This window comes from Bubalus kerabau, chromosome 18, assembly GCF_029407905.1.
Source record: "Bubalus kerabau isolate K-KA32 ecotype Philippines breed swamp buffalo chromosome 18, PCC_UOA_SB_1v2, whole genome shotgun sequence".
NCBI classification, from domain to species: domain Eukaryota; kingdom Metazoa; phylum Chordata; class Mammalia; order Artiodactyla; family Bovidae; genus Bubalus; species Bubalus kerabau.
In genome coordinates, this window is record NC_073641.1 from 58132229 (window position 1) to 58154712 (window position 22484).

Here is a 22484-nt window from a genome sequence, read left to right on the forward strand (position 1 = left end):
GGGGCCTCTTCTGAGCTTTGGGTCCTGTGCAATTAACTACTGCTGCATTCCCCTGAAGCTGGCTCCAAAGCTGAGAAGTGAGAGTTTCAAAAGAGGGTGGGCGTCCAGGAGCATGGAATTTGAAAATAGGTTGCTGAATATGATTATTTCGAGGTCACAGTGATCTTCAAGAAAACAGGGTGGGGGCAAAAATTCAGTCATAAGTTACTGAAGAGTAAAGTGCTTGGAGATGGTATGCAGACAGTGAAAAGTCAGGGGTTTGAAGAAAGATTGCCCAGTTCAGGAAGTAATTGGGTTCAGAAGCAGCCATTTTCAAATGAAAGAGACATGATCACATTTGTTGGCTTGGAAAATGTGAGCAGGAAGGATTGAAGATGCAGGAAGCAGGGAGTAAGTAGAGACATAAGGTTTGTAAGTGGGAGATATTGTGATTAACAACAGAGTTGGAAATACAGTAAGCTTTGGAAAGTCAGTCAGGGAGCCACTCTGATCTAAGAGAGAGTGTGAAGATACAAAGAAATCAAAGAGAAATATACTCCACGTGGGTAGAATATATCATCATGGAGGGTTTCATGGATCTTTATACCGTTTATTTATCACACTCAATAACACCAGGACACCGCACTTTAACTGGAAATGGATTCATTTATGAATACAACTCTCTGTAATTTAGAAAGCATCGCTGCAGTGTGAAGTGATGGGGATTTAGCCGGCACTGGCTGTCCACTGAGGGCTCTCTAATGAGGTAAATTACACCTTAGCTGTAACCTGTCTTGTTTAGAAAAATGACTGCTAGCAAATCATTTTTTTTGAGTGTCTTATCTGTGCTTCATTTCTGTGTTGGTACTTGTTTAATTCTACTATAATGTGAAACATTTCAGGTATTTTTTTCCTCCAAATTTAATTCTTTCTAAAGAAATCTTTCACAATTGTTTTAAGTTTCACATGAAAAACAACAAAAAACAAAACAAAACCCAAAACTCCCTTGAGGATTTTGAATTGTTATGGGAAATGAACAACTTGATTAAAAATTTAAAGAACACAAAGAGATTCCCTTAATTTCTGTTTGTTCAAAATGCAAAAGCATGTGAATTTTTAAAGATCCAAAACTATAAGTGAACTGAAAGGAACTGCTGTTCAGTTAAGCATGAAAAACAGGATTTTAGGGTTGTGTCAGTTATTAACTTCTAATCTGTGTGAAGAAACTCCAGAACTTTCTCTTCCTGTAACTAGTCATTAAACCATTAGTCTGACTGGAGCAATTAGAGGTGAGTATTTTATAAAAACAGAGGTAATGAAGAAGCGACTATACACAAAGTCACATCCAGATTAGGACCTGCCAGCAGCAACACAACACAACACAACACAACAACAAAAGAACGCAGTCCAAAACCACAAGGAAATCACAACTCATTTCAACTGAAAACAAACAAACACGTGATGGAAATAAAAACAGAAGATTATAGTTCTTATTCACATATACGCCCATAGGAAAGTCTTCCTTAAAATGGGAAAATTGTCCCATCTATATACAAGTACGTTTCTGTCCCTTATGGATTAATATTTGCAGCGAAAGAAGAGAATGTCACTTGACCTTTTTTCTTGCTTTATTTTGCAAATGTAACATTCCATGAGCATGTTTGAGAAATAAGTAGGATAACTAAGAATGTGTCCATTCTGGTATTAACATTCTGGAGTCTCCCTCTGTCACTTCTTAGGGGACAGGGTTTGATGTTTTAGTCCAAACAGCTTTGACCATTGGGTCACAGGGCCCCTTGAAAGGAAGTACTTAACTTTTCAACAATGGTAACAAGAATGATATTCTTAGAAATCTGCTGATTTAAAATGCTTCGCCTTCTCAGTCCAATTTTGTCAAAGCCCTTGTAAATTTAACATATTTTTTTAAAACAACTGATTCCACCCCAAATACTTGAAAGTTTGGTATCTTGTTTGAAAGTGAAAGTCACTCAGTTGCGTCTGATTCTTTGCGACCCCGTGGACTATACAGTCCATGGAATTCTCCAGGTCAGAATACCGGAGTGGGTAGCCTTTCCCTTCTCCAGGAGATCTTCCCAACCCAGGTCTCCCACATTGCAGGCAGATTCTTTACCAGCTGAGCCACAAGGGAAGCCCAAGAATACTGGAGTGGGTAGCCTATCCCTTCTCCAGGGGATCGTCCCGACCCAGGAATCGAACTGGGGTCTCCTGCATTGCAGGTGGATTCTTTACCAACTGAGCTACCAGGGAAGCAGTTAGAAGCCCTTGGTATCTTGTTTAGAATGCTTAAAATAACATGCACTTTGCTGTCTGTTCAGTAAATAGGAGCTTACTGATACAGTTTATCTTTACAGCTTTTTGAGATTGTGCATTTATATGGAAAATCTGATGAATGTTGACAACCCAAAGCAATGATCCTCAAACTCAGAACTGTCTACTTGAGTGATTACTAAAATGCAGATTCTTAGGCACCCAGGCCACCCTGAAATACAGTCATAAGATTTTTGGTTTGTTTTTTCTTTTAAGCAATTGTCCTAGGGGATTTTGATAAAGTGGTATAAACTTTCTAAAGAAATGTAAATCAGTAAAGGGTTTCCCAGGTGGCTCAGTGGTAAAGATTCCACCTACCGACACAGGAGATGAGAGTTTGATCCCTGGGTGGGGAAGATCCTCGGAAGAAGAAAATGATAACCCACTCCAGGTTTCTTGCCTGGGAAATCCCATGGACAAGAGGAGCCTGATGAGCTAGAGTCCATGGGATTGCAAACAGTAAGACATGACACAGTGCCTATAACCACCACCACCAATTCAGTAAAATTTAACCCTTATGTATTGGATCTCACTCAAAATTATTTTAGGAGGCAAGTTGGGGGTATGTAATTATTAACCTCATCTTCTCAATCAATAGGGAAGTGACTTTTAAAAGTTAACAGGCTATTTTTTTGAGCAGTTCTAACTTTACAGAAACATTGAGGGCAAAGTGTCCCTATATTTGTTTCCTCTATTATGAACGTGTCGTATTAGCATGGTACGTCTGTTACAACTGATGAGCCAGTATTGCAAAGTGACTTTGAAATGACCATGGCCAAGGCTGCCAGTTGGCTGGGCTGCGGCTGGGAAGCAAGCCATATCCACACCCTCGCTTCAACAAGCTGCCTGGTACTTTCTCTTGAAAGATGTTCTGTACAGATTAACACCATAATGGCTGTAACTGCTCTGTGCCAGTATCTGAACACAGGTGGCAGCAGGACTCATTTGACTAAGCCCTGTGATTGGTGCCTGGTTGGTATTTATCCTGGCTCCATCCTAACTTTCCGTGCAACCTGGGACACAATCGTTAATGGCTTACATGTGTAAACCTGTGAAACAGGGCAGTCACAGAGCACAATATCAAGTATTAGTTTATACCCTGACTCTTTCTAAAGGGAATGGGAACAACGATATTAATGCTGAAGAACTGCTCTGACAGAGGTTACAAACAGGCTTGAGTTTTCACACAAGAATGATATTCATTCATTCTCTGAAACAGTCTGAGGATATTTGAAAGCAAGGCACTTCTATTTTCTCAATTGAAGATGGGAAGGACATCAATTTAAAAAAACCCCTATAGAATATAGTTTTACTCCAATATGATATAGTTTCCTCAAAAGTCTTAGGATAAGCCACACCTGGTCGTTAAGTGGAGCTGGCAGCGGCATGAGTGGCTGGACACCTCTGGACAGGCTTCCCAGGAAAGCTGTCTTTCTGACTTGAGTTTTAAAGGATGAGCAGTTGCCAAATCCCCTAGAGAGAGTTTCTCAAACCACCTGTGGTTAAGAACCAGTCGTTTTTGTTCCCAATATGCCAGGTACCAATACGAAACCCCTGCTGTGCCAGGTATGACTCACCAGGAGTCTGACAACACCCAAACTGGTTTATTCTCGGTTCAAAGAGTCCACCAATCACGTGCTTCTGTGTCGTGGTGTTTTTTACATTGCTACAAAAGTTTTTAAACCTTTGCTCCCATTTTCTGTTACAGACAGGTTCCAGTTTGCAGAAGAGCACAAGGCAGCTGAAACTTGCTGGAAATGCAAGATTATCAGCGCTCACCCTAAACAAGTCCAATCTGCATTTTAACCAGATTCCCAGGTAATGATTCCTGTGCACGCTAAAGTTCGAGGAGTTGCCCCAGAGAACCCAGGACTCGGTACGGGGATGGGAGGATTTGAGCCTTTACCCGCTTCCATTTGGCTATCTGCTTTCTTTGGGTCCGTGGAAAGGGTTACATTTTTTTAAGGTGTAATTGGCCACGTCCTCTTCCAGTTTACAAAACTGAATTTTCCCGCCGCGACGAAAACTTGTAACCTGAGTGCAGGAGAGAAACTCCACATGGGTAGGCGGCTTCCAGAAATTCTGATCAGCCTCCGTTCTCTGCTTTGATCTGGCCTAACAGCCGGGGCAGCTCCTCGGATCGCTCTTCCGTCCCTGGGGTCGCTCATCTGCCGAGCTGCATTAATGAGATCCACGTTGAGCCGGTTCCAGGGTCTGCTAAAGATCAAAGGCACACACACACACACACAAATCCCCCAACCCCTCCTCCTCCTTGGTGACTATTAGGTCTCTATCACCAGAGGGGAGTCAACTTCTCCTCCCCTCCCCACCATGGGGAGGGGAGGAGGCGGGGAGGTAGTCCGCGAGCCGCTCGGGCCCCGCCCGCCTCCGAGCCTCCAAGCCCGCGGCGGCCCAAGGCGCGGAGTGGGCGGGGCCTGGGCGAAGTTGGGGGTGGCCGGCCGGGCTAAGCCTAACCTGGCGGAAGCGCGGGGAGGGGCGGGCTGAGGGCGGGGCTCCTGGAGGGGTAGGGCGTGGCCAACGAGCTTCTGATTGTCCGGCTGAGCGGGCGGGGCTCAGCTGTGGGCGGGGCGAGACGAACGAGTGGGCGGGCCCGGACGAGAGGGCGGGGCGGGCCGTGCGCCCCTGTCCGCGAGTCTCGGTGTGACCGTGAGCCGGTGAGACCCGGGCGCCCGAATCCTCACCGCCGCGGCGCTCGAGCCGGGAAAGCCACCTCCGGGGCTCGCTCTGTGGCCGCTGTTCCCCTGCCCGCCCCAAGCGCCTCGGGCAGGAGCGCAGAGGGAGTGGGGCGCGCTCCCCAATCGCCCCCCGCCGCCCTCCCCCAGCCTGGGCGAAGAATGTGCCACCAGCTGTTCTTCTCCGCTCGCGAGCGCTGCGCCCAGGAGTGAGGAACTTGGAGCCCGAGGAGACAAAGGCTGCAGTTGGGACGGATGCGTTAAGAGACTGGGGTTTGGGCAAACAAAAGGTGCGAAAGCCGAGAAGGGGGAGACGGAGATGGCAGCGGGGGAACCCCGCGGGCTCGAGTTTCTGGGAGTCGCGCCGTGACACGCATGGTTCCCCCGGACCTTGGGCTGCATTGACTTCCGCGAGAGCTGGGAGCCAGACTCGGGCAACTTGGGGAGCGCACGGGGAACAATGGACAACTTCTTCCCCGAGGTGAGTGAGCTCGCGGCCGGGAGGGCGGGCGCGGGCTCCCTTCCTGCCGGGGACCTGGCCTCCGGGGAGGGAAGAGATGCGCCCCCCGCGCCGCGCGCACACCCGCTACCGCGCGCGCTAAGCCCGAGAGGGCGAAACTTTCGGGGAGTCGCCAGAAATCGAGCCCCGGGGTGGGGAGTCTCACGGCTGAGTAAGCCGGGGAGGGATTTTATTTTGTCCCGCGCTCTCATTCGGCTCCGGGATGCCGCCAAGGTGAGCGTCCTGGCGCAGGGGCGGCTGGCTTACCAGCTGTCCCGCGGCGCCCCGGGCGAGGTGAGCCGGCGGACGAGGGGCCCCGATGGGAGGGCTACCCGCCCCGCTGCCGGGGTCCGGGAAACCCCATGAAAAAGCTCATCGGGGACGTGCCTTTTCTCCAAGAAAGGTCTGGTCTGGTATTTCCTTTGCAAAACGTGCCGGCTTCCTGTGAGAGGGGCGCAAACACTTCCAGAGGAGAAGCTTAATGAAGTGTGAGAAGGGGGCGGCGAGCGTTCAGTCGTTGACTTGAGTTCTTCGCCCGTCGGACCTTTGGAGTGTAGGTTGTAGTGCTCCCCAAGAAGTGCTCCTTCAGGCTTTGAGATCATTCCAGAGCGTGAGATCAAAAGATCACATGTTTGTGCTGACTGTCCTTGGCAGATTTTGAATTCGAATGTAAAGAAAATCGTTTAGGGCGCACTTTGGTTATTTTGAGAGATGGAACTGATGTTCCTTTTAGGGTCATTGAGGGCGGGACACCACGGTTACTTGAAACCCTTGACTTGAGAACCTTTTTTTTTTTTTTTTCCCTGGGATCGAGCGTTACTGTGGTTTCTTGGCTCCCTTTCCTTTCTTGGTTGTGTTTATTTAACAAATTCTATTTAAGTTTGAGGTTTGAAGTGGCTCAGAGTAAACTTAGTTAGCTTAAGGAGTCTGATGTGACTTTCATTGAAAGCCAGGGGATGTTTTGTAAACCCAGGACAGTTTTGGAACCTTCCAGCAATTTAGATTGGTGAGGGTTTGCCTCTGTGTTGGCTATCTGGCTATATCAGAGTTAATTGGATTTATTATTTCAAGTCATTGTACTTTCCAGGTGCCCACTTACTGTAATATAAATAGTCTATAATGGCCAAAGTGGTATATTCTTGTGTAATAGTAATATCCATTTTTTTCCAAAAAGTGGCTTCTCACGTGTGATGCCTACATTCATGATGAAATGTGAATTGGAAAGTAATTAATCATTCATTAATGCATATTTCTACTTTTTTTTTAATGAACACTATAACTGTAAGCCTAGCGTTTTCTAATCCATAGACCTTTGTTTTCATGCCCGTAAGAAGGCACCAGAACGTTCTGCAGGAGTTGCAGGTTAACCAGTGAAGAAAGACCAGCGGGCTATGTTTAATTGCTTTCATCTGTAAGAAAACCTGAGGCTCTGCCTGCGGGACACTAATTCTTAACTTTTTTTTGGTGGCAGGAAGGAGGTCCTTATTTTGCTTTTGTGTTGTGAGTCTCTTAGGAAATTTGATGAGACATAGAATTTGTGTTCGATTTGTTGGGGTCTGGGTCCCCATGAAGCCTGTCTGGACCGCGGGAGGCTAATGACCTCCCCTTTGGAAGAACTCTGCCCCCTAGTGCACGTGGGGAGAACTGCAGGATAACGTGGAACAGCTGCAGCCTCCTGCCCTGGTATTCTACCCTTGGCCTTGGAAATAACTCTCTCCTTACACTATACTTTTGTTTAGTGTAAGACCTGGTTGTTGGATTTTATATCCATGCTGCTGCTGCTGCTAAGTCGCTTCAGTCGTGTCCGACTCTGTGCGACCCCATAGACGGCAGCCCACCAGGCTCCCCTGTCCCTGGGATTCTCCAGGCAAGAACACTGGAGTGGGTTGCCATTTCCTTCTCCAATGCATGAAAGTGAAAAGTGAAAGTGAAGTTGCTCAGTCGTGTCCGACCCTCAGCGACCCCATGGACTGCAGCCTACCAGGCTCCTCTGTCCATGGGATTTTCCAGGCAAGAGTACTGGAGTGGGGTGCCATTATATCCGTGAGTAACATAATATTGAAGTTGGCGTTCAGTGATCAACTTCTCCATTCCCTGCCTGTCCTAGATGAAAAATCTTAACCCAAAGGTTGACCCTTGCCCAAGGTTGAAGAGGTTGTTACAGAACCCACAGCCTTTATCGTCTGTTGCTGGTGACTTTAGTACTGGGGGAAATTTTTATGGGCTTAAAGTTATACTTTTACTCTTGTGATGTATTTGTATTGCAATGTTAATTTCTAATCAGAAATTTCTGATTAATTGATTTCTAGTCAATATTCATTTCTAATCAGAGTTCCTCCCCTAACCATAGTTACTTTGGATGGGAAGTCAGCAGGGCCAGATCGGCTATGCAGTGTTGTGTTCTCTGGAGACATACTCCTCTACTGTAGATCCTGTCTCTCTTAAGTATCTTATAACAGAGCACCCTTTTGTTAAATTGTCCAGCAAAGAACATCTTGTAATGTCCTGTTACAGCAGGAACAGTAAGTGTGGAAGTGATATATTTCCAAGGACAGCAGATTTCTAGGGCCTCTTGTATTGCCAAGTGATGTCCTGTTCTTTGGTACCTTTTCCCTTTGTGATTTAGGCATAATGACTTGTTGCTTGTCAGGCAGCAGTTTGAAGCTAATGTTAACAATTGGAAAAAAAAAATGTTGTTGCATTTATTAGCTTTCTGTGTGAAAGGCCAAATAGCAAGAAAAGAGCTCCTTGTGACTAGCAGCTGCCACTTAGAGCAAGAGTTTCTCAAGCTGGGTACCATGGACATTCTGGGTCCGTCAGTTCTTTGATGGGGGGACTGTCCTGTGTATCATGTGGTGTTGAGCCGCCTCCCTGGTCTCGACTCACTAGGTGTCAGTAGCATCCACAAGTCATGACAACCGAAGTGTCTTCAGATGATTCCAGATGAGCCATGGGGGGCAAAAATCACTCCCAGTTGAGAACCACTGAGCTAGACCCGTGGAGCAGTTCCTTGTGGAATTAATTCCTTTTGTGTTGCAGACACAGCCTTCTTGTCTGCTCTAAGTAGCACTGGGCTGCCGCTCAGCTGGAAGTGCATGAGGTTTGTGCCCGGCAGCTGATGGCTCTTGACTTCACAATGTACCCGGGAGTTGGAGAAACTGAGGGCCCCAGGCTCCCCAACTGCGTTTCCGTTTCTTCATGCGCTGTCTTAGATCTTTTATGACTTCTCTCGAGTGAACTGTGTGCACACTTCTGGGAAATTTGCCTTTTCAACGTTTAGAGGTAAGCTGTTCAAAAGTTGACTTCAGGAAGAACCTAAGGATACGTATATCTGAAACCAGATGCACTTTTAAAAGTGAAAAGGCTCAGCTAGGAAAAGTGGCAAGACTACCACGCAGATGTGTTGATGTTTTGAAGTGGCTGCTGTTTTTCTCCAGGGCTGGGTAGAGTGCTTACAATACTGGAAGGGCCAGTCAGTGCTGGCTGGACCTCAAACAGCTGGACTTCTCTGTCTTCTGTTGTAGGAACAGGTGTGGCGTAATGGCTGATCAAGCGAAAGATCTTCTGAGGGCTATTAATGGGACATATGTGAACACTTGGATTTTCAGAATATGTAAAATGTACACAAGTAAGATGCTCATAAACACATAAAGCAGGTATTGATGTTTTAAGGACTACATTGTCAGTGGAAAACATTCCAGCTGTACCTGTTTCTCACAGCCTGGTTCAGCCTGGGTGGGAACAAACCCACCTCTCAAGGTGTTACGTGGAAGCATCTTCCTTATTTCCACTTAATTTGGAAGGATGTCTTAGTTTTGGTTGTTACCTGGAAGCTCAAATAGTTATTTTAAGCTGGAACGAGTTCTTAAGCCTATTTTCCTCCCCCTTTCCCCCTGCATCTTATTGGTACTTTTTTGTCTTGGTAAAAAAGCAAAACAAAACTGAAGACTCTTGTTTTGGGCAGCTACCCCCCACCCTCCACCCCCCTCCCATCATCCCTCAAGGGCAAAGGCAAACATTCAGGACTTCTTTGTTCCACCGCATCCTGCAGGTGACCCCTTTGATGACTGTAAAATGAAATCAGAGCGTTCCCTGGTGTCTTCTTGTCCCGCAGTGAAGTCACAGTGCCGTGCCCTTTTAATTTTTAAAAAATAAAAAAAATAATTATTTGGCTGCACCGGATCTCAGTTGGGGCATGCAGATTCTTTAGTTGCAGCATTCGGGATCTAGTTCCCTGATCAGGGATTGAACCCAGGTCCCTTGCATTGGGAGTGTGGAGTCTTAACCACTGGACCACCAGGGAAGTCACAGTGCCTTGCCCTTTCTGCACACCTGCAGGGATTTCTCTTGCACTTTTTGGCCCTGCCATGTTGAGTACAGCAAAGCCGCAGGAGCAGAGGCAAGCAGGGAGCCGTGGTCCCCTGGGTGCTCACCTCTCACCAGATCAGGCCCAGAGCAGTGTGGGCGGGTCAAGCACTGTTTAACCAGAGCCAGACAGAGAGAGGGCGGTGTGTTTGCTTTTCCAGCAGCCTTTTAAGTGGGGTCACCTTTAAGGACAGGCGCCTTGAATGTGCTCTTCTGTGGAGATTGGGCAGGGCGACGTAGGATACCTTCTTATAAATGGGTTTCAAAATTTTGCCTTCAGGATAACTGTTGGGTAATGCTCTCAGGTCATTGATTTGCAGGGAGCACTCCAGCTTCCCTGGTGGCTCAGATGGTAAAGAATCTGCCTGCAGTGCAGGAGACCCAGGTTCTATCTCTGGGTCCCTGGAGAAGGAAACCGACTCCAGTATTCTTGCCTGAAGAATCCCATAGACAGAGGAGCCTGGTGGGCTACAGTCCCTGGGGTCGCAGAGAGTTGGAGACGACTGAGAGACTAACATACACATGACTCACGCAGGAGCCTTCCGGGCAGTCTGCAGGAAGCTGGACTTCATTCCTGGGGCCTGCATGCCCCCAGATTGGATGAAAGCACCTCATCACTAAGAGTAGAAAAGATGTGGGCTTTGGGAGCTTGGCTGCACACCCCCTCTGCACTTACAGGCTCTCAGTCAGGTTATCTGACCTTCCAGGGCTTCAGTTCTCTGTCTGTGTTGTTGTTCAGTCGCTAAATCGTGTCCCGACTCTTTGTGACTCCATGGGCTGCAACACGCCAGACCTCCCTGTCCCTCACTGTCTCCCAGGGTGTGCCCAAGTTCTGTTGTCTATAAGTGAGCATAGTAGTGTTGACCTTGCATGGTTGTTAAGAGAATTCAAGATAAGGTTTACAAAGCACTTGGCACTTGGTAGGTGAGTAATAATACAAGGTTAGAGTAACTTCGTAATTAAGAACAAGTGGCCTCTGATAGTGACTGAAACTCCATTCCTCAATGGAGCAGGGAAATCTTGGCCTCGGAGCTCTCTCCAGTGTCATTTCTGGTGTTGGACTGCATTTATTTTCTCCCTTTTGACCAATACACGTCTGGCTGATGTTCCAGAATTCTGTAAGAAGCATGTCTACATTGCTTATAAAGTCAAGTTCACATTCTTAGTCTAATTTCCAAGGCTTGCTGATTTGCAACTCTTTATTCTTTTCCCCTCTGTGAATTGGATTCCACAGGATCTGTTACCCGGCCTACACCATACCTTTATCTGTCCTGTCCTCTCTGTCGATCTGATATCCTGCCTGTCTAGCTCCTTTTAGAAACCATCTCCACAGATCTGGTTCATGGTCACTCCTCTCTTTCCTGTGGACTTGGCTCTATTTCTTTCTGTCCTGGTTGTGTTAGGACCTGGGTATTCATTGGAAGGACTGATGTTGAAGCTGAAACTCCAATCCTTTGGCCACCTGATGTGAAGAACTTACTCATTTGAAAAGGCCCTGATGCTGGGAAAGATTGAGGGCAGGAGGAGAAGGGGACAACAGAGGATGAGATGGTTGGATGGCATCACCGACTCAATGGACATGATATTGGGTAAACTCCAGGAGTTGGTGATGGACAGGGAGGCCAGGCATGCTGTGATTTAAGGGGTTGCAAAGAGTCGGCCATGACTGAGCGACTGAACTGAACTGTGTTAGGAATTTACCCCCTTTTAGCTGCTGCTAAGTCCCTTCAGTCATGTCCAACTCTGTGCGACCCCATAGACAGCAGCCCACCAGGCTCCCCCGTCCCTGGGATTCTCCAGGCAAGAACACTGGAGTGGGTTGCCATTTCCTTCTCCAATGCATGAAAGGGAAAAGTGAAAGTGAAGTCGCTCAGTCATGTCCGACTCTTCAGGACCCCATGGACTGCAGCCCACCAGGCTCCTCCCTCCATGGAATTTTCCAGGCAAGAGTACTAGAGTGGGCTGCCATTGCCTTCTCCCCCTTTTAGCTAGAGGCGTTGATTTTTTTCTTCTCAAATGTGTAGTCTTGAGAAGGTAAATATTTGATTTATAAGTTTTATCACCTTGTTTGCACTCAAAGGTCCTCTACCATGGGATGCTAGCCTATGTAGCTGTTATTGTCCTCTTAAGTACAGGTTTTTTTCTTTTTTTCAATGTCAGGAGGGGAGATGGTTCTGACTTTTCCTTTTGATTATGAAGCATTTTATAATTCTTTCAAGACAGTGAAGAGTACTTCTGCAGTTTATTGAGTGCTATGTGCCAGGCATGTTTCTGAGCACTTTACATTCAGTAATTCGTTCAGTAAGTAATTGACAGCCTTATGAGTAGGGCTTCATTGATGAGGAAAGTGAGGCCCAGAGAGGTTAAGTGATTGGCCCAAGGTCACACAGTGATGGCCAGGCTTTGACCCCAGACAGGCTGTCTCCAGGGCCTCTGCGCTCTTCACTGCCATGCTTCCTTTTCTGTTGGTGTCATTTGTCTTATGCTTGCATCACTGTTTCTTTGTTGAAGTACCTTCAACCTTAGGCAGTTAGTAAATAGGTTTTGAGTTGAAAACTGCTTGGAGGCTTGGGAAAACCTGGCCCACACCCCCCAGAAACTGCAAACCCAGCAGGAAAATGTTCATCAGCTTTTGAGCATGCCCCTAATTTTTATTTGGTATGCTTTTTTACTCAGGAAGGACATGTATCCTCATAAAATGTAGCTTCTAAAGCTGCAGGCCCCAAGCTCATGAGAATGGTAGGGAGATTTAGATAGTAAGGCACTTGGAAAACTAGAGTTTTGAGAAGTTTCTTTTCTTTTTTTTAATTGAAAGAAAGGGTAGAACTCATTTATCTCCCCAGTTCTAACTCTCAAGTTATCAGAGAATTCCTCTTGGAGGTTTTTTGATGGAATCTTCTTTAAGTTAAAGATTCTGGCTACCTTCCGGACTGCCTCTGTGTCTGTTGTTTTACTTGTTAGCTTATGAATGTTTGTGAGGGGGCTGATCATTGACAGCGGAGTGGAACGTTTTCCAAAGAGCATCCTTGAATAAAACATTTTTCTGCTTTGCTAAGAGCCGTTCGGAAAATGTGTCCGCCAGGCTTAATGTACGAAACTCCCAATTTAAACCTACCCTCTCATGTTGCATGACATCACATCATCTGACTTTGCCAGTTATAGGAAAAAGTGTTAGAGTTCTTGTGGCAAAGCCATGACGCATCTGTTGAAACATGGCCAGAGCAGGGGACGACCAGATGGCAGTTAGGCATTTCATAGTTTTACCTTCCCCCCAGCTTCAGGATCCATTCTTCCAGGATGAAAATTGCCTCTGTGTACAGGCATTTAACATTCTGATAATTATTTTCTTTTAAAAAGAGATTTATATTAGAAAAGGTAGGTAAAGGTGAATTTTTGTACTTTGCGGATGGAATGTTTATCTTGACTCCCTGTCAGTGGTTCAAGGGCAGGGTAGGATGAGGTTTGTATGGTGGCATAGACAGTGGCTTTTTCACTTGGCCTCTTACCTAATTCACTTCAGTTCAGTCGCTCAGTCGTGTCTGACTCTTTGTGACCCCATGAATGGCAGCACACCAGGCCTCCCTGTCCATCACCAACTCCCGGAGTTCACTCAAACTCACGCCCATTGACTCAGTGATGCCATCCATCCATCTCATCCTCTGTCGTCCCCTTCTCCTCCTGCCCCCAATCCCTCCCAGCATCAGAGTCTTTTCCAATGAGTCAACTCTTCGCATGAGGTGGCCAAAGTATTGGAGTTTCAGCTTTAGCATTAGTACTTCCAATGAACTCCCAGGACTGATCTCCTTTAGAATGGACTGGTTGGATCTACTGGGTTCCAAAAAAATCCCATAGTTCTTTTGTGTCATTTTGGGGGGTCAGTTAATAACATGTAAGCAGTATCCATTATTGGAGAAGGAAATGGCAACCCACTCCAGTGTTCTTGTCTGGAGAATCCCAGGGACGGGGGAGCCTGGTGGGCTTCCGTCTACGGGGTCGCACAGAGTCGGACACGACTGAAGTGACTTAGCAGCAAGCAGTATCCATTGACAGTGATGTGCATTGTGGAGAGAGAGAGAAGTACCTCTTTGTAGAGTCTGTGCTCATGATGTCTGCTTTGTTAAAACCAGCCAGTGTGATAAGGCAAAGAAAAGAAATTAAAGGCTTTATACTCTTATATATAGATAATCCTAGGGGGCTTCCCCAGTGGCTCAGTTGGTAAAGAATCTGCCTGCAGTGTAGGAGACCTGGGTTCAGTCCCTGGGTTGGGAAGATCCCCTGGAGAAGGGAATGGCTACCCACTCCAGTATTCTGGCCTGGAGAACTCCATGGACAGAGGAACCTGACAGGCTACAGTCCATGGGGTTGCAAAGAGTTGGACACAACTGAGCGACTTTCACTCTTTTCAAATAGATAATCCTAAGATTGTATATATGTATGTATGTATTCATATATGTTAGAACTAATAAGTGAGTTTTGCAAGGTTGCAAGATACAGGATCAATATACAAAAAACAACTATTTCTTTATGCTAGCATTGAACTGTCTGAAAATATATAAGAAAGGAGTTTCATTCACAAAAGTATTAAAAAAGAAAATTTCAAGACCTTTTTTATAAAGGTCTATTTTAAAAGAAGCTTTTCTAGTAGCTTGCGTGCTTATATGTGTGGCTACTGTTGAATTTTGGGTTTATCAGCTTCATTTACTTAAATTGGGTTACTAGAAATATATCAGTATTAGGAGTATTCTTAAGAAAAAAAAAGCCTTGATAAACATAGATACTGTATATTACTTTTCTGTGTCATTCTTAGATTTATTTTTTTCCCTTTTATCCTGCAAAGAGTATGTACTGTGTTTAGAAAATTCATAAAATGCCGTGAACAAAGGACAAAAACTTCCTCGGTCTTACTGTTAGTGTTCCGTTTGCTTCTGTATCTGCTTCTGTGAGAGCACATATGCAATGTTTTTCACTTAAGAGTTACTTGAGAAAAGCATTAGATCTTAAGAATCTTGCGTCTGTACAGGCAGCCCCCATCGTTTTCAGGGCCAGGGACAAGAGTACGAATGCACAGCCTGAATCACATCTCTAAATGTGTGTTGTAAATCAAGCTTCCAAATTGGTAAATAAGTGTCTTCTAATCTCCTACTTTGACAGATATACATTCACTGGGATGTAATAAAAAAATGTCTAAAGCTATGGGTTTTCTTTTGCCAAAAGTCAGATCATCAAAGACGAACGAAGATAAGTATAGTTGCATGTTCGTGGGTGTTCTGTTGATGGACAAGTGATGTTTGCATGAATAATAGACATATGTTCCATAGTAAAATTTCCACAGACCTGCTTTTCTTGCCCATATTTCAGTAGAATCATTAATTATATGGTTGCAGTCAAGATTTTCGCAATAACTTTGTTTTACTGACAGCAACACTAAAGTAGAAGAGCTTTCTTGAGTCATTGTGGTTCTTTAGTTCATTTCAGTTTGGGGAAGGCTGGCTTTGCTAAGGCAGACGTTAGTTGTTGGCACTGTCAACAAAATTCCTACAGCAATATTTAGGTTAAAAAAAGGAATGAGATGACCTGTTATAGGTTATTGATAGTGCAAGAAGTACACAATATTCTAGTTTTATTGTATGAGTCATGTAAATAATATTGTGAATTTCCACTATTTCTGAAAATACTCCTCAAACTTTTCAATCTTGTGTCTATTATAAAGGAAACTGAAAGCAGAAGTAATTCATTAAAAATCTGTATTTAGATGAGACTAAATTTTAACATATCTTGGTCAGAAAATAGTTTACATATAAAGATGTATTAAGGGATTATGCATGTGTTAATCTTTCTTCCTAGTCATGTAAATGTTTTTATTTCCTTACATTTCCTGAAAATACCAATTTTGTTGCATGTTTCACATGTATTGATAGTTTCTATTTGAAGAAATTTTTCTCTAAAATTAAAAAAGCCCCACAATTTTTAAAAAGTGAAGTGGCCAAATTAGGTTTGTTTGGGGTTTTGGAAGCTTTTGCTATTATTTATAGTAAACAAGAATTTATACCAAATAATTGCTGCTACTGCAAGTTCAGAATTAATAATTTTCCGCCAAAGATTGGATTCACTCTTGAGTTTCTGTTTGTTAACTTCTTTTTTTTTTTTTCTTTGTGATGTACAGAGCTCTACTCTAAAGCCTACAGTCCAAGACAGGTGTCCTGGGTGTCTGGTCTCAGTGGTCCTGCTCATCTTCCTGGGCATGTGTTCCTATGTACATGTCCATTTTAGGTGTTTATTGGTGCTTGCTCTTACAGAAAATAGCATACATACGTTCTTATACCCAGGTCATTGCACTCTTGCCTGATTATTTCTTGAGGTTAGACTTTCCGGGAGTGGAGATGTTGGCTCATAGGGTTTGCACATGTTTACTTAGACTGTCTGGCAGAAAAGCTTTCTGAGAGGTGTCTGTGCAGCTTGGAGCAAGCACAACTGAGACAGCCTGTCATGACGTACCTGTGATAACAGGCTCTTAGAGTCTTGATGACATGCCTTGTTTCACAGGGGAAACACATGATACTTGATTTCTGTGTCCACAGGTGGGTTGGGTTCTTCTCTGAAGCAAAGTGGAGGAGGGAGGCGTTCTCTCAGTTAATTACTAGTGGGATGTTTATCCACATCCAACCCCAGAAAATCCCACTGTGGTTCCTGATGTTCATTTAAGACCAAAGCACGCACAGGGTCCTGGCTTCATGCTGCCTGGGGAGCCATTGGCCATTTGGGGAATTTTTGTATGAATTTTTCTTTTAAATTTTCATTCCTTTGAATTGTAAGTATCCTTGTGAGTTAACCCTGGGCTGTAACAGTTATGTGGGGGTGGTTCCAACTGTAGGGATTTAGGTAACATGCAACACTGTTGGGGGTGGGGGGTGTGTGTGTGTGTGTGTGACTTTAAGGCTTATTATTATTTCTTAAACTTATTTCTCTTAGCTGCGCTGGGCCTTCATTTCTGTGCATGGGCTTTCTCTAGTTGCAGGCTCTAGAGCTTGCAGGGTTCAGTAGTTGTGGCTCACAGTCTTAGCTGCCCTGAGGCATGTGGAAATCTTCCAGAGCAGGGACCGAACCCAGGTCCCCTGCCTTGGCAGGCAGATTCCTAATCACTGGACCACCATGGAGGTCCTAAGGCTTATTGTTTTTATTAATTACCCTCAGGAAATCTTTCCATGGACTTGGAAATGGAAGTGTTGAGTGCTTTGTGAAAAGGACACTCCGCCTTTTACAGTGTATACCCTAGTCATTTAGTGCAGGTCTGCTTCTGTCTGTCTCCGCCCGCAGTTTGTTCTTTTAGGCTTTGTACAACCCTCCTGTAGTTTTCAGCCTCAGATTTTCAGAGGTGGTCAAGCGCACCCTCTTTGTAGGCCTTCTCAACCGCAGCACCCTTGACATTCCAGCTGGGCTAGTCATAGTAGCTCTGGGCTGTCCTGTGCTTTGGAGGCTGTTGAGCTGCATCCCTGGCCTCTGATCCTTTCCTGGTGGCTCAGCTGTTAAAGAATCTGCCTGCAATGCAGGAGACTCAGGTTCGATCCCTGGGTCTGGAAAATTCCCTGGAGAAAGGGAATGGCTCCTGACTCTGGTATTCTTGCCTGGAGAATTCCATGGACAGAGGAGCCTGGTGGACTACAGTCCATGGGGTTGCAAAGAGTAGGACTTGTCTGAGTGACTTCACACTTTTTTTCCTGGTCAGGAAGGGGATGCAGAATCGCTGTAGTGAAGAACCCTTGTACCAGGGCCATGCTCTTATGGCCACAGCTTAAATTTGGATTTTGCCAGAATTTTTTTTTCACCCTTCCTTGTTTATATCCATTCCTGATTGCTTTTTTTTGTCTGTTTGAGTGATGGGGAAGCACACGTTTATCAGTGTTGAAATTTTATTCTATTTAGGATCCAAACTCTCGCCGTGAGATGTGGACACTTAGAATTGGTTTAGCATCTAAATTTGGAGTAGGAAATGGCCACTCACTCCAGTTTTCTTGCCTGGAAAAGTGCATGGATAGAGGAGCCTCTGGTGGGCTCACAGTCCATGGGTCACAAAGAGTCAGACACACCTGAGCGTGCACGCACGTTATCTAAGTTGTGTTGTTCCATCTGGTGGGAATATTGACTTCCAGCTGTGCTGTCTGCCCTAAGGCTTTTGTTGGTCTCCCTCCTAGCATTTTACCTGGTGTTTCCAAAGTCCTCTGCTTAGATCACTAGAGAAATGTTTATTATACTGTGTTATCAAACTAACCGTTGTTCTCCACTAGGATAAAAGGAGGTCATCTTTTTTCAAAGTTTTGAGAACATGTTGAGGTAAATTATATCTATTGCTTTTCCCTCTCTATTTCATATAGTCTTACTCTGGCGTGCTTTGTTTTGTTTTGTTTTGTTTTGTTTTTTTGCAATATAGACTCAGGTGTTGCCAGAATAGCCCAGAGAGGCCCTGTGTACCTGTCACCCAGCTTCCCTGGGAGTGATGTCTTACATAACAATAGATAACAGTAGTGCAGAATCAAAAGCAGGAAATTGTCGTTGGTACAGTTTGTTGTTGTTTGGTCACTCAGTTGTGTCTGACTCTTTGCAGCCTCATGGACTGCAGCATGCCAGTCTTCCCTGTCCTTCACCATCTTCCAGAGTTTGCTCAAACTCATGTCCATTGAGTCGGTGATGCCATCCAACCATCTCATCCTCTGTTATCCCCTTCTTCTCCTGCCTTCAGTCTTTCCCAGCATCAGGGTACAGTTTGCAGATCTTATTCAGATGTTTTACATCCTTTCATCTGTTTCTGCATGTGTGTTCAGTTCAGTTCAGTCGCTCAGTCGTGTTCGACTCTTTGCGACCCCATGAATTGCAGCACGCCAGGCCTCCCTGTCCATCACCAACTCCCGGAGTTCACTCAGACTCACGTCCATCGAGTCGGTGATGCCATCCAGCCATCTCATCCTCTGTCGTCCCCTTCTCCTCCCGCCCCCAATCCCTCCCAGCATCAGGGTCTTTTCCTATGAGTCAACTCTTCGCATGACGTGGCCAAAGTACTGGAGTTTCAGCTTTAGCATCATTCCTTCCAAAGAAATCCCAGGGCTGATCTCCTTTTGAATGGACTGGTTGGATCTCCTTGCAGTCCAAGGGACTCTCAAGAGTCTTCTCCAACACTACAGTTCAAAAGCATCGATTCTTCAGTACTCAGTTCTAGGCTATGTTACTGTATCTATAGATTTGCATACCACCAGCACAACCATAATACAGAACTTTCTCTTGCTCCATGCTACGCCTGGTTAGTCCCTCGTAACCAGTAATCTGTTCTCTATAACTTTCTCATTCGAGACTGTTACATAAATGGAATCAGTGTGTAAATTCTCTGAGATTGGCATTTTTCACTCATTTCTCTTGAGACCCATCCATGTGGTGTGCATCACTAGTTCCATTTTATTGCTGAGCAATACTCCAGTGGACTGTTACCCTTTTAATACCTGTGCTAGCATCCCTTATCATTCTGAGGCCAGCAGTTGTTTGCGTAGGAAGTTAACTCTGTCCCCTGGCTGCTGGGAGCTCAGGTTCTCATGGCCGTCCTAGTTTACTCCTTGCAGTCTCTTTCACTGCTGCTGTCAAAAAATGTTTTGATTGGTGACTCCGTCTCAAGCACTTTGAGGTAGATTCACTCAGACCTAGTGCGTTTGAACCCTTGCTCACCAAGCAGCAGATTCCTGCTCGTCGTCTTTTTCCCTGAGACAGAAGCTTTGTGAATCATTGACTTAATAGCTAAACTTTCAAGGTCACACGTGACAGCCCCCACATGGAACAGCCAGGTGAGCAGTGTTGGAGTTCTTTAGAACCTAGACTTCTTGGGATGCTGAACGAGAGTGTGACAAGATATTCTGGCCATCCATAAGTATCTCGACAGGATGGGATGGAAGGGTGGGTATTTTTGATGTGAGCCAGGTAGCACTAGTGGTAAAGTACCCATCTGCCAGTGCAGGAGATGTAGGAGGTGCAAGTTCGATCCTTGAGTCAGGAAGATCCTTTGGAGGAGGGCATGGCACCCACTCCAGTATTCTTGCCTCGAGAATCCCTTGGACAGAGGAGCCTGGTGGGCTACAGTCCATGGGGTCACAAAGAGTCGGACACGACTGAAGTGACTTAGCACGCGACAAACAGCACACAAGACATCCAAGGGCAGGGAAAGTGCCCTGACTTGTTGGGTAGGTGATGTTGGCAGCAGGGAGGACTCATCCGGCTGGGAGGTGTGACCAGAGGAATGGAACAGATGAGATCCAGCCTCCACCTAAAGGCTGGTCGCCCTGCAGGCTGGGAGTCTCGGAGCACAGAGCAGGGAAGCACCCTCACTCTGGTCTCAGGTCTGGCCAGTTTGGGAGGAATCCCAAGTGAGGATGACCCAGCAGAGAAGAGGGTATTACCCAGTTATTTCTTACTGGTCACCAGCTTCTCCTTACTGCCGCCTTCTTGCTTCTTTTTATCCCATGCTTTGAAAAAAGTTTATTGGGCACAGAGGGAAAAAGTCTTGAGAGAGGTGAAGAAGTGAAGTGAAGTCACTCAGATGTGTCTGATTCTTTGTGACCCCATGGACTGTACAGTCCATGGAATTCTCCAGGCCAGAATATTGGAGTGGGTAACCTTTCCCTCCTCCAGGGTATCTTCCCAACAAAGGGATTGAACCCAGGTCGTCTGCACTGCAGGCAGATTCTTTACCAACTGAGCCACCAGGGAAGCCCAAAAATACCAGAGTAGGTAGCCTATCCCTTCTCCAGCGGATCTTCCCGACCCAGGAATTGAACCAGGGTCTCCTGCATTGCAGGCGGATTCTTTCCCAACTGAGCTTAGATAAATCCATTGAAAAGGAACTCTCGATACCTTTTAAAATCCCCTAGGTGAGGGGCCACGTGACAGTCCCCCCAGTCTGGGGGCACACAGTCTGAACTCCGTTCATACCTCCTGCTGGCTTCTGAGCCAGCCCTCCGCCCAGGTCTGCAGTCTCTGCCTGAGATCCCTGCCCTTGCTACCTGCTTCCTTTGTGACAAAAATCAGAGTCCAGAGTGAGCCCCCCATACTAGCATATGCTCTGCTTCTCGCCTCCTGGGTTGTCTATCAAAGGGTTTTTCCGCATATGAATTTTCTCTTTGTAACTCTTGTTTTATATGAATAATGTCCACCTGCTCTTGTTTTTCGGCAAGGATGTGTATAGAGTGTGACCAGTGTTTCAACAGCAAGTAGGTAAGCTGTTACTTCTCAAGTGTAAAATAGATTTTTTTGGTTTGAACTGGATTAGCGTGCATGCTTCATTGCCCAGTGTCCTTTTTGCGACCCCATGTACTGTAGCCCGCTGGGCTCCTCTGTTTATAGGATCCTCCATGCAAGAATATTAGAGTGGGTAGCCATTCCCTTCTCCAGGGGATCTTCCTGACCCAGGCATCGAACCCAAGTCTCCTGCATTCTAGGCACGGATTCTTTACCGTCTGAGCTACCAGGAAAGCCCCAAACTGGTTTATATATATGAAATTAACATGTCATAGATGTGCATGTGTACATATGTATGCATATGTACCAATATATGTAATTTATACATACATATAAAAACATGTGCATGGATGCTCAGACGCTTCAGTTGTGCCCAACTCTGAGACCCCAGGGACTGTAGCCTCCCAGGCTCCTCTGTCCATGGGATTCTCTAGGCAAGAATACTGGAGTGGGTTGCCATTTCCTTCTCAGTAATTGGGTGGCTTGTGGGATCTTGGTTCCCCTGCGGCTACTGTTGCTGCTAAGTTGCTTCAGTCGTGTGCGACCCCATAGACAGCAGCCCACCAGGCTCCGCCATCCCTGGGATTCCCCAGGCAAGAACACTGGAGTGGGTTGCCATTTCCTTCTCCAATGCATGGAAGTGAAAAGTGAAAGTGAACTCGCTCAGTCGTGTCTGACTCTTTGAGACCCCATGGACTGCAGCCTACCAGGCTCCTCCGTCCATGGGATTCTCTAGGCAAGAATACTGGAGTGGGTTGCCATTGCCTTCTCCGCTTGCTTCCCCTACCAGGGATCAAACCTTTGTCCCCTGTAGTGAAGCACAGGGCTTTAACCATTGGACCACTAGGGAAATCCCTTATGAAAACATATATACACATATATGCTCAGTGGTGGTTCAGGCGGTAATCTGCTTGCAATTCGGGAGACCTGGGTTCGATCCCTGGGTTGGGAAGATCTGCCTGAAGAATCCCCATGGACAAAGGAGTCTGGAGGGCTACAGTCCATGGGATCACAAGGAGTCAGACACGACTGAGTGACTAAGCGCAGCACAACGTCACGGTTTCTGACTGAGGCAGGCAGAGCTGTTGGGGATTGAAGTATCTTGACCAAGGCCATGTTGCCTAGGGTTTTTGTCACATCTAGTAGACGTTTGGTGTCCAGAAGCAGACTTTGTATTGGCAGTGAATACTGAACTTACAGTTTTCTAAGAAGAGAATCAGAAGCAGCCTTCCCACTGTTTTGCATACGACTTGCCTTGTTAGGATGGGGTCATCGGAATACTGCCCTATTAATCCTAGGTATTCTGTGTTTCCATAAGATTTTCACTCCTTTGGGAATTCTCGCAAAAGAAG

At 45.8% G+C, this 22484-nt stretch overlaps 1 protein-coding gene across 5 annotated transcripts in view; it reads left to right on the top strand.

Moving 5' to 3' along the window:
• Positions 1 to 4909: 4909 nt before the first annotated feature.
• Positions 4910 to 22484, top strand: part of MYO10 (myosin X) — a 258499-nt gene continuing 240924 nt past the window's right edge. For 3 of the 5 annotated variants that reach the window (XM_055554772.1, XM_055554774.1, XM_055554773.1), the window contains exon 1: positions 4910 to 5481. In XM_055554772.1, coding sequence (XP_055410747.1) covers positions 5461 to 5481 — 21 coding nt within the window. In that variant the 5' untranslated portion in view covers positions 4910 to 5460. Of the gene's footprint in view, positions 5482 to 6074; positions 7183 to 22484 lie in introns of those variants that run through there. The other 2 variants (XM_055554770.1, XM_055554776.1) reach the window with 2 other exon arrangements.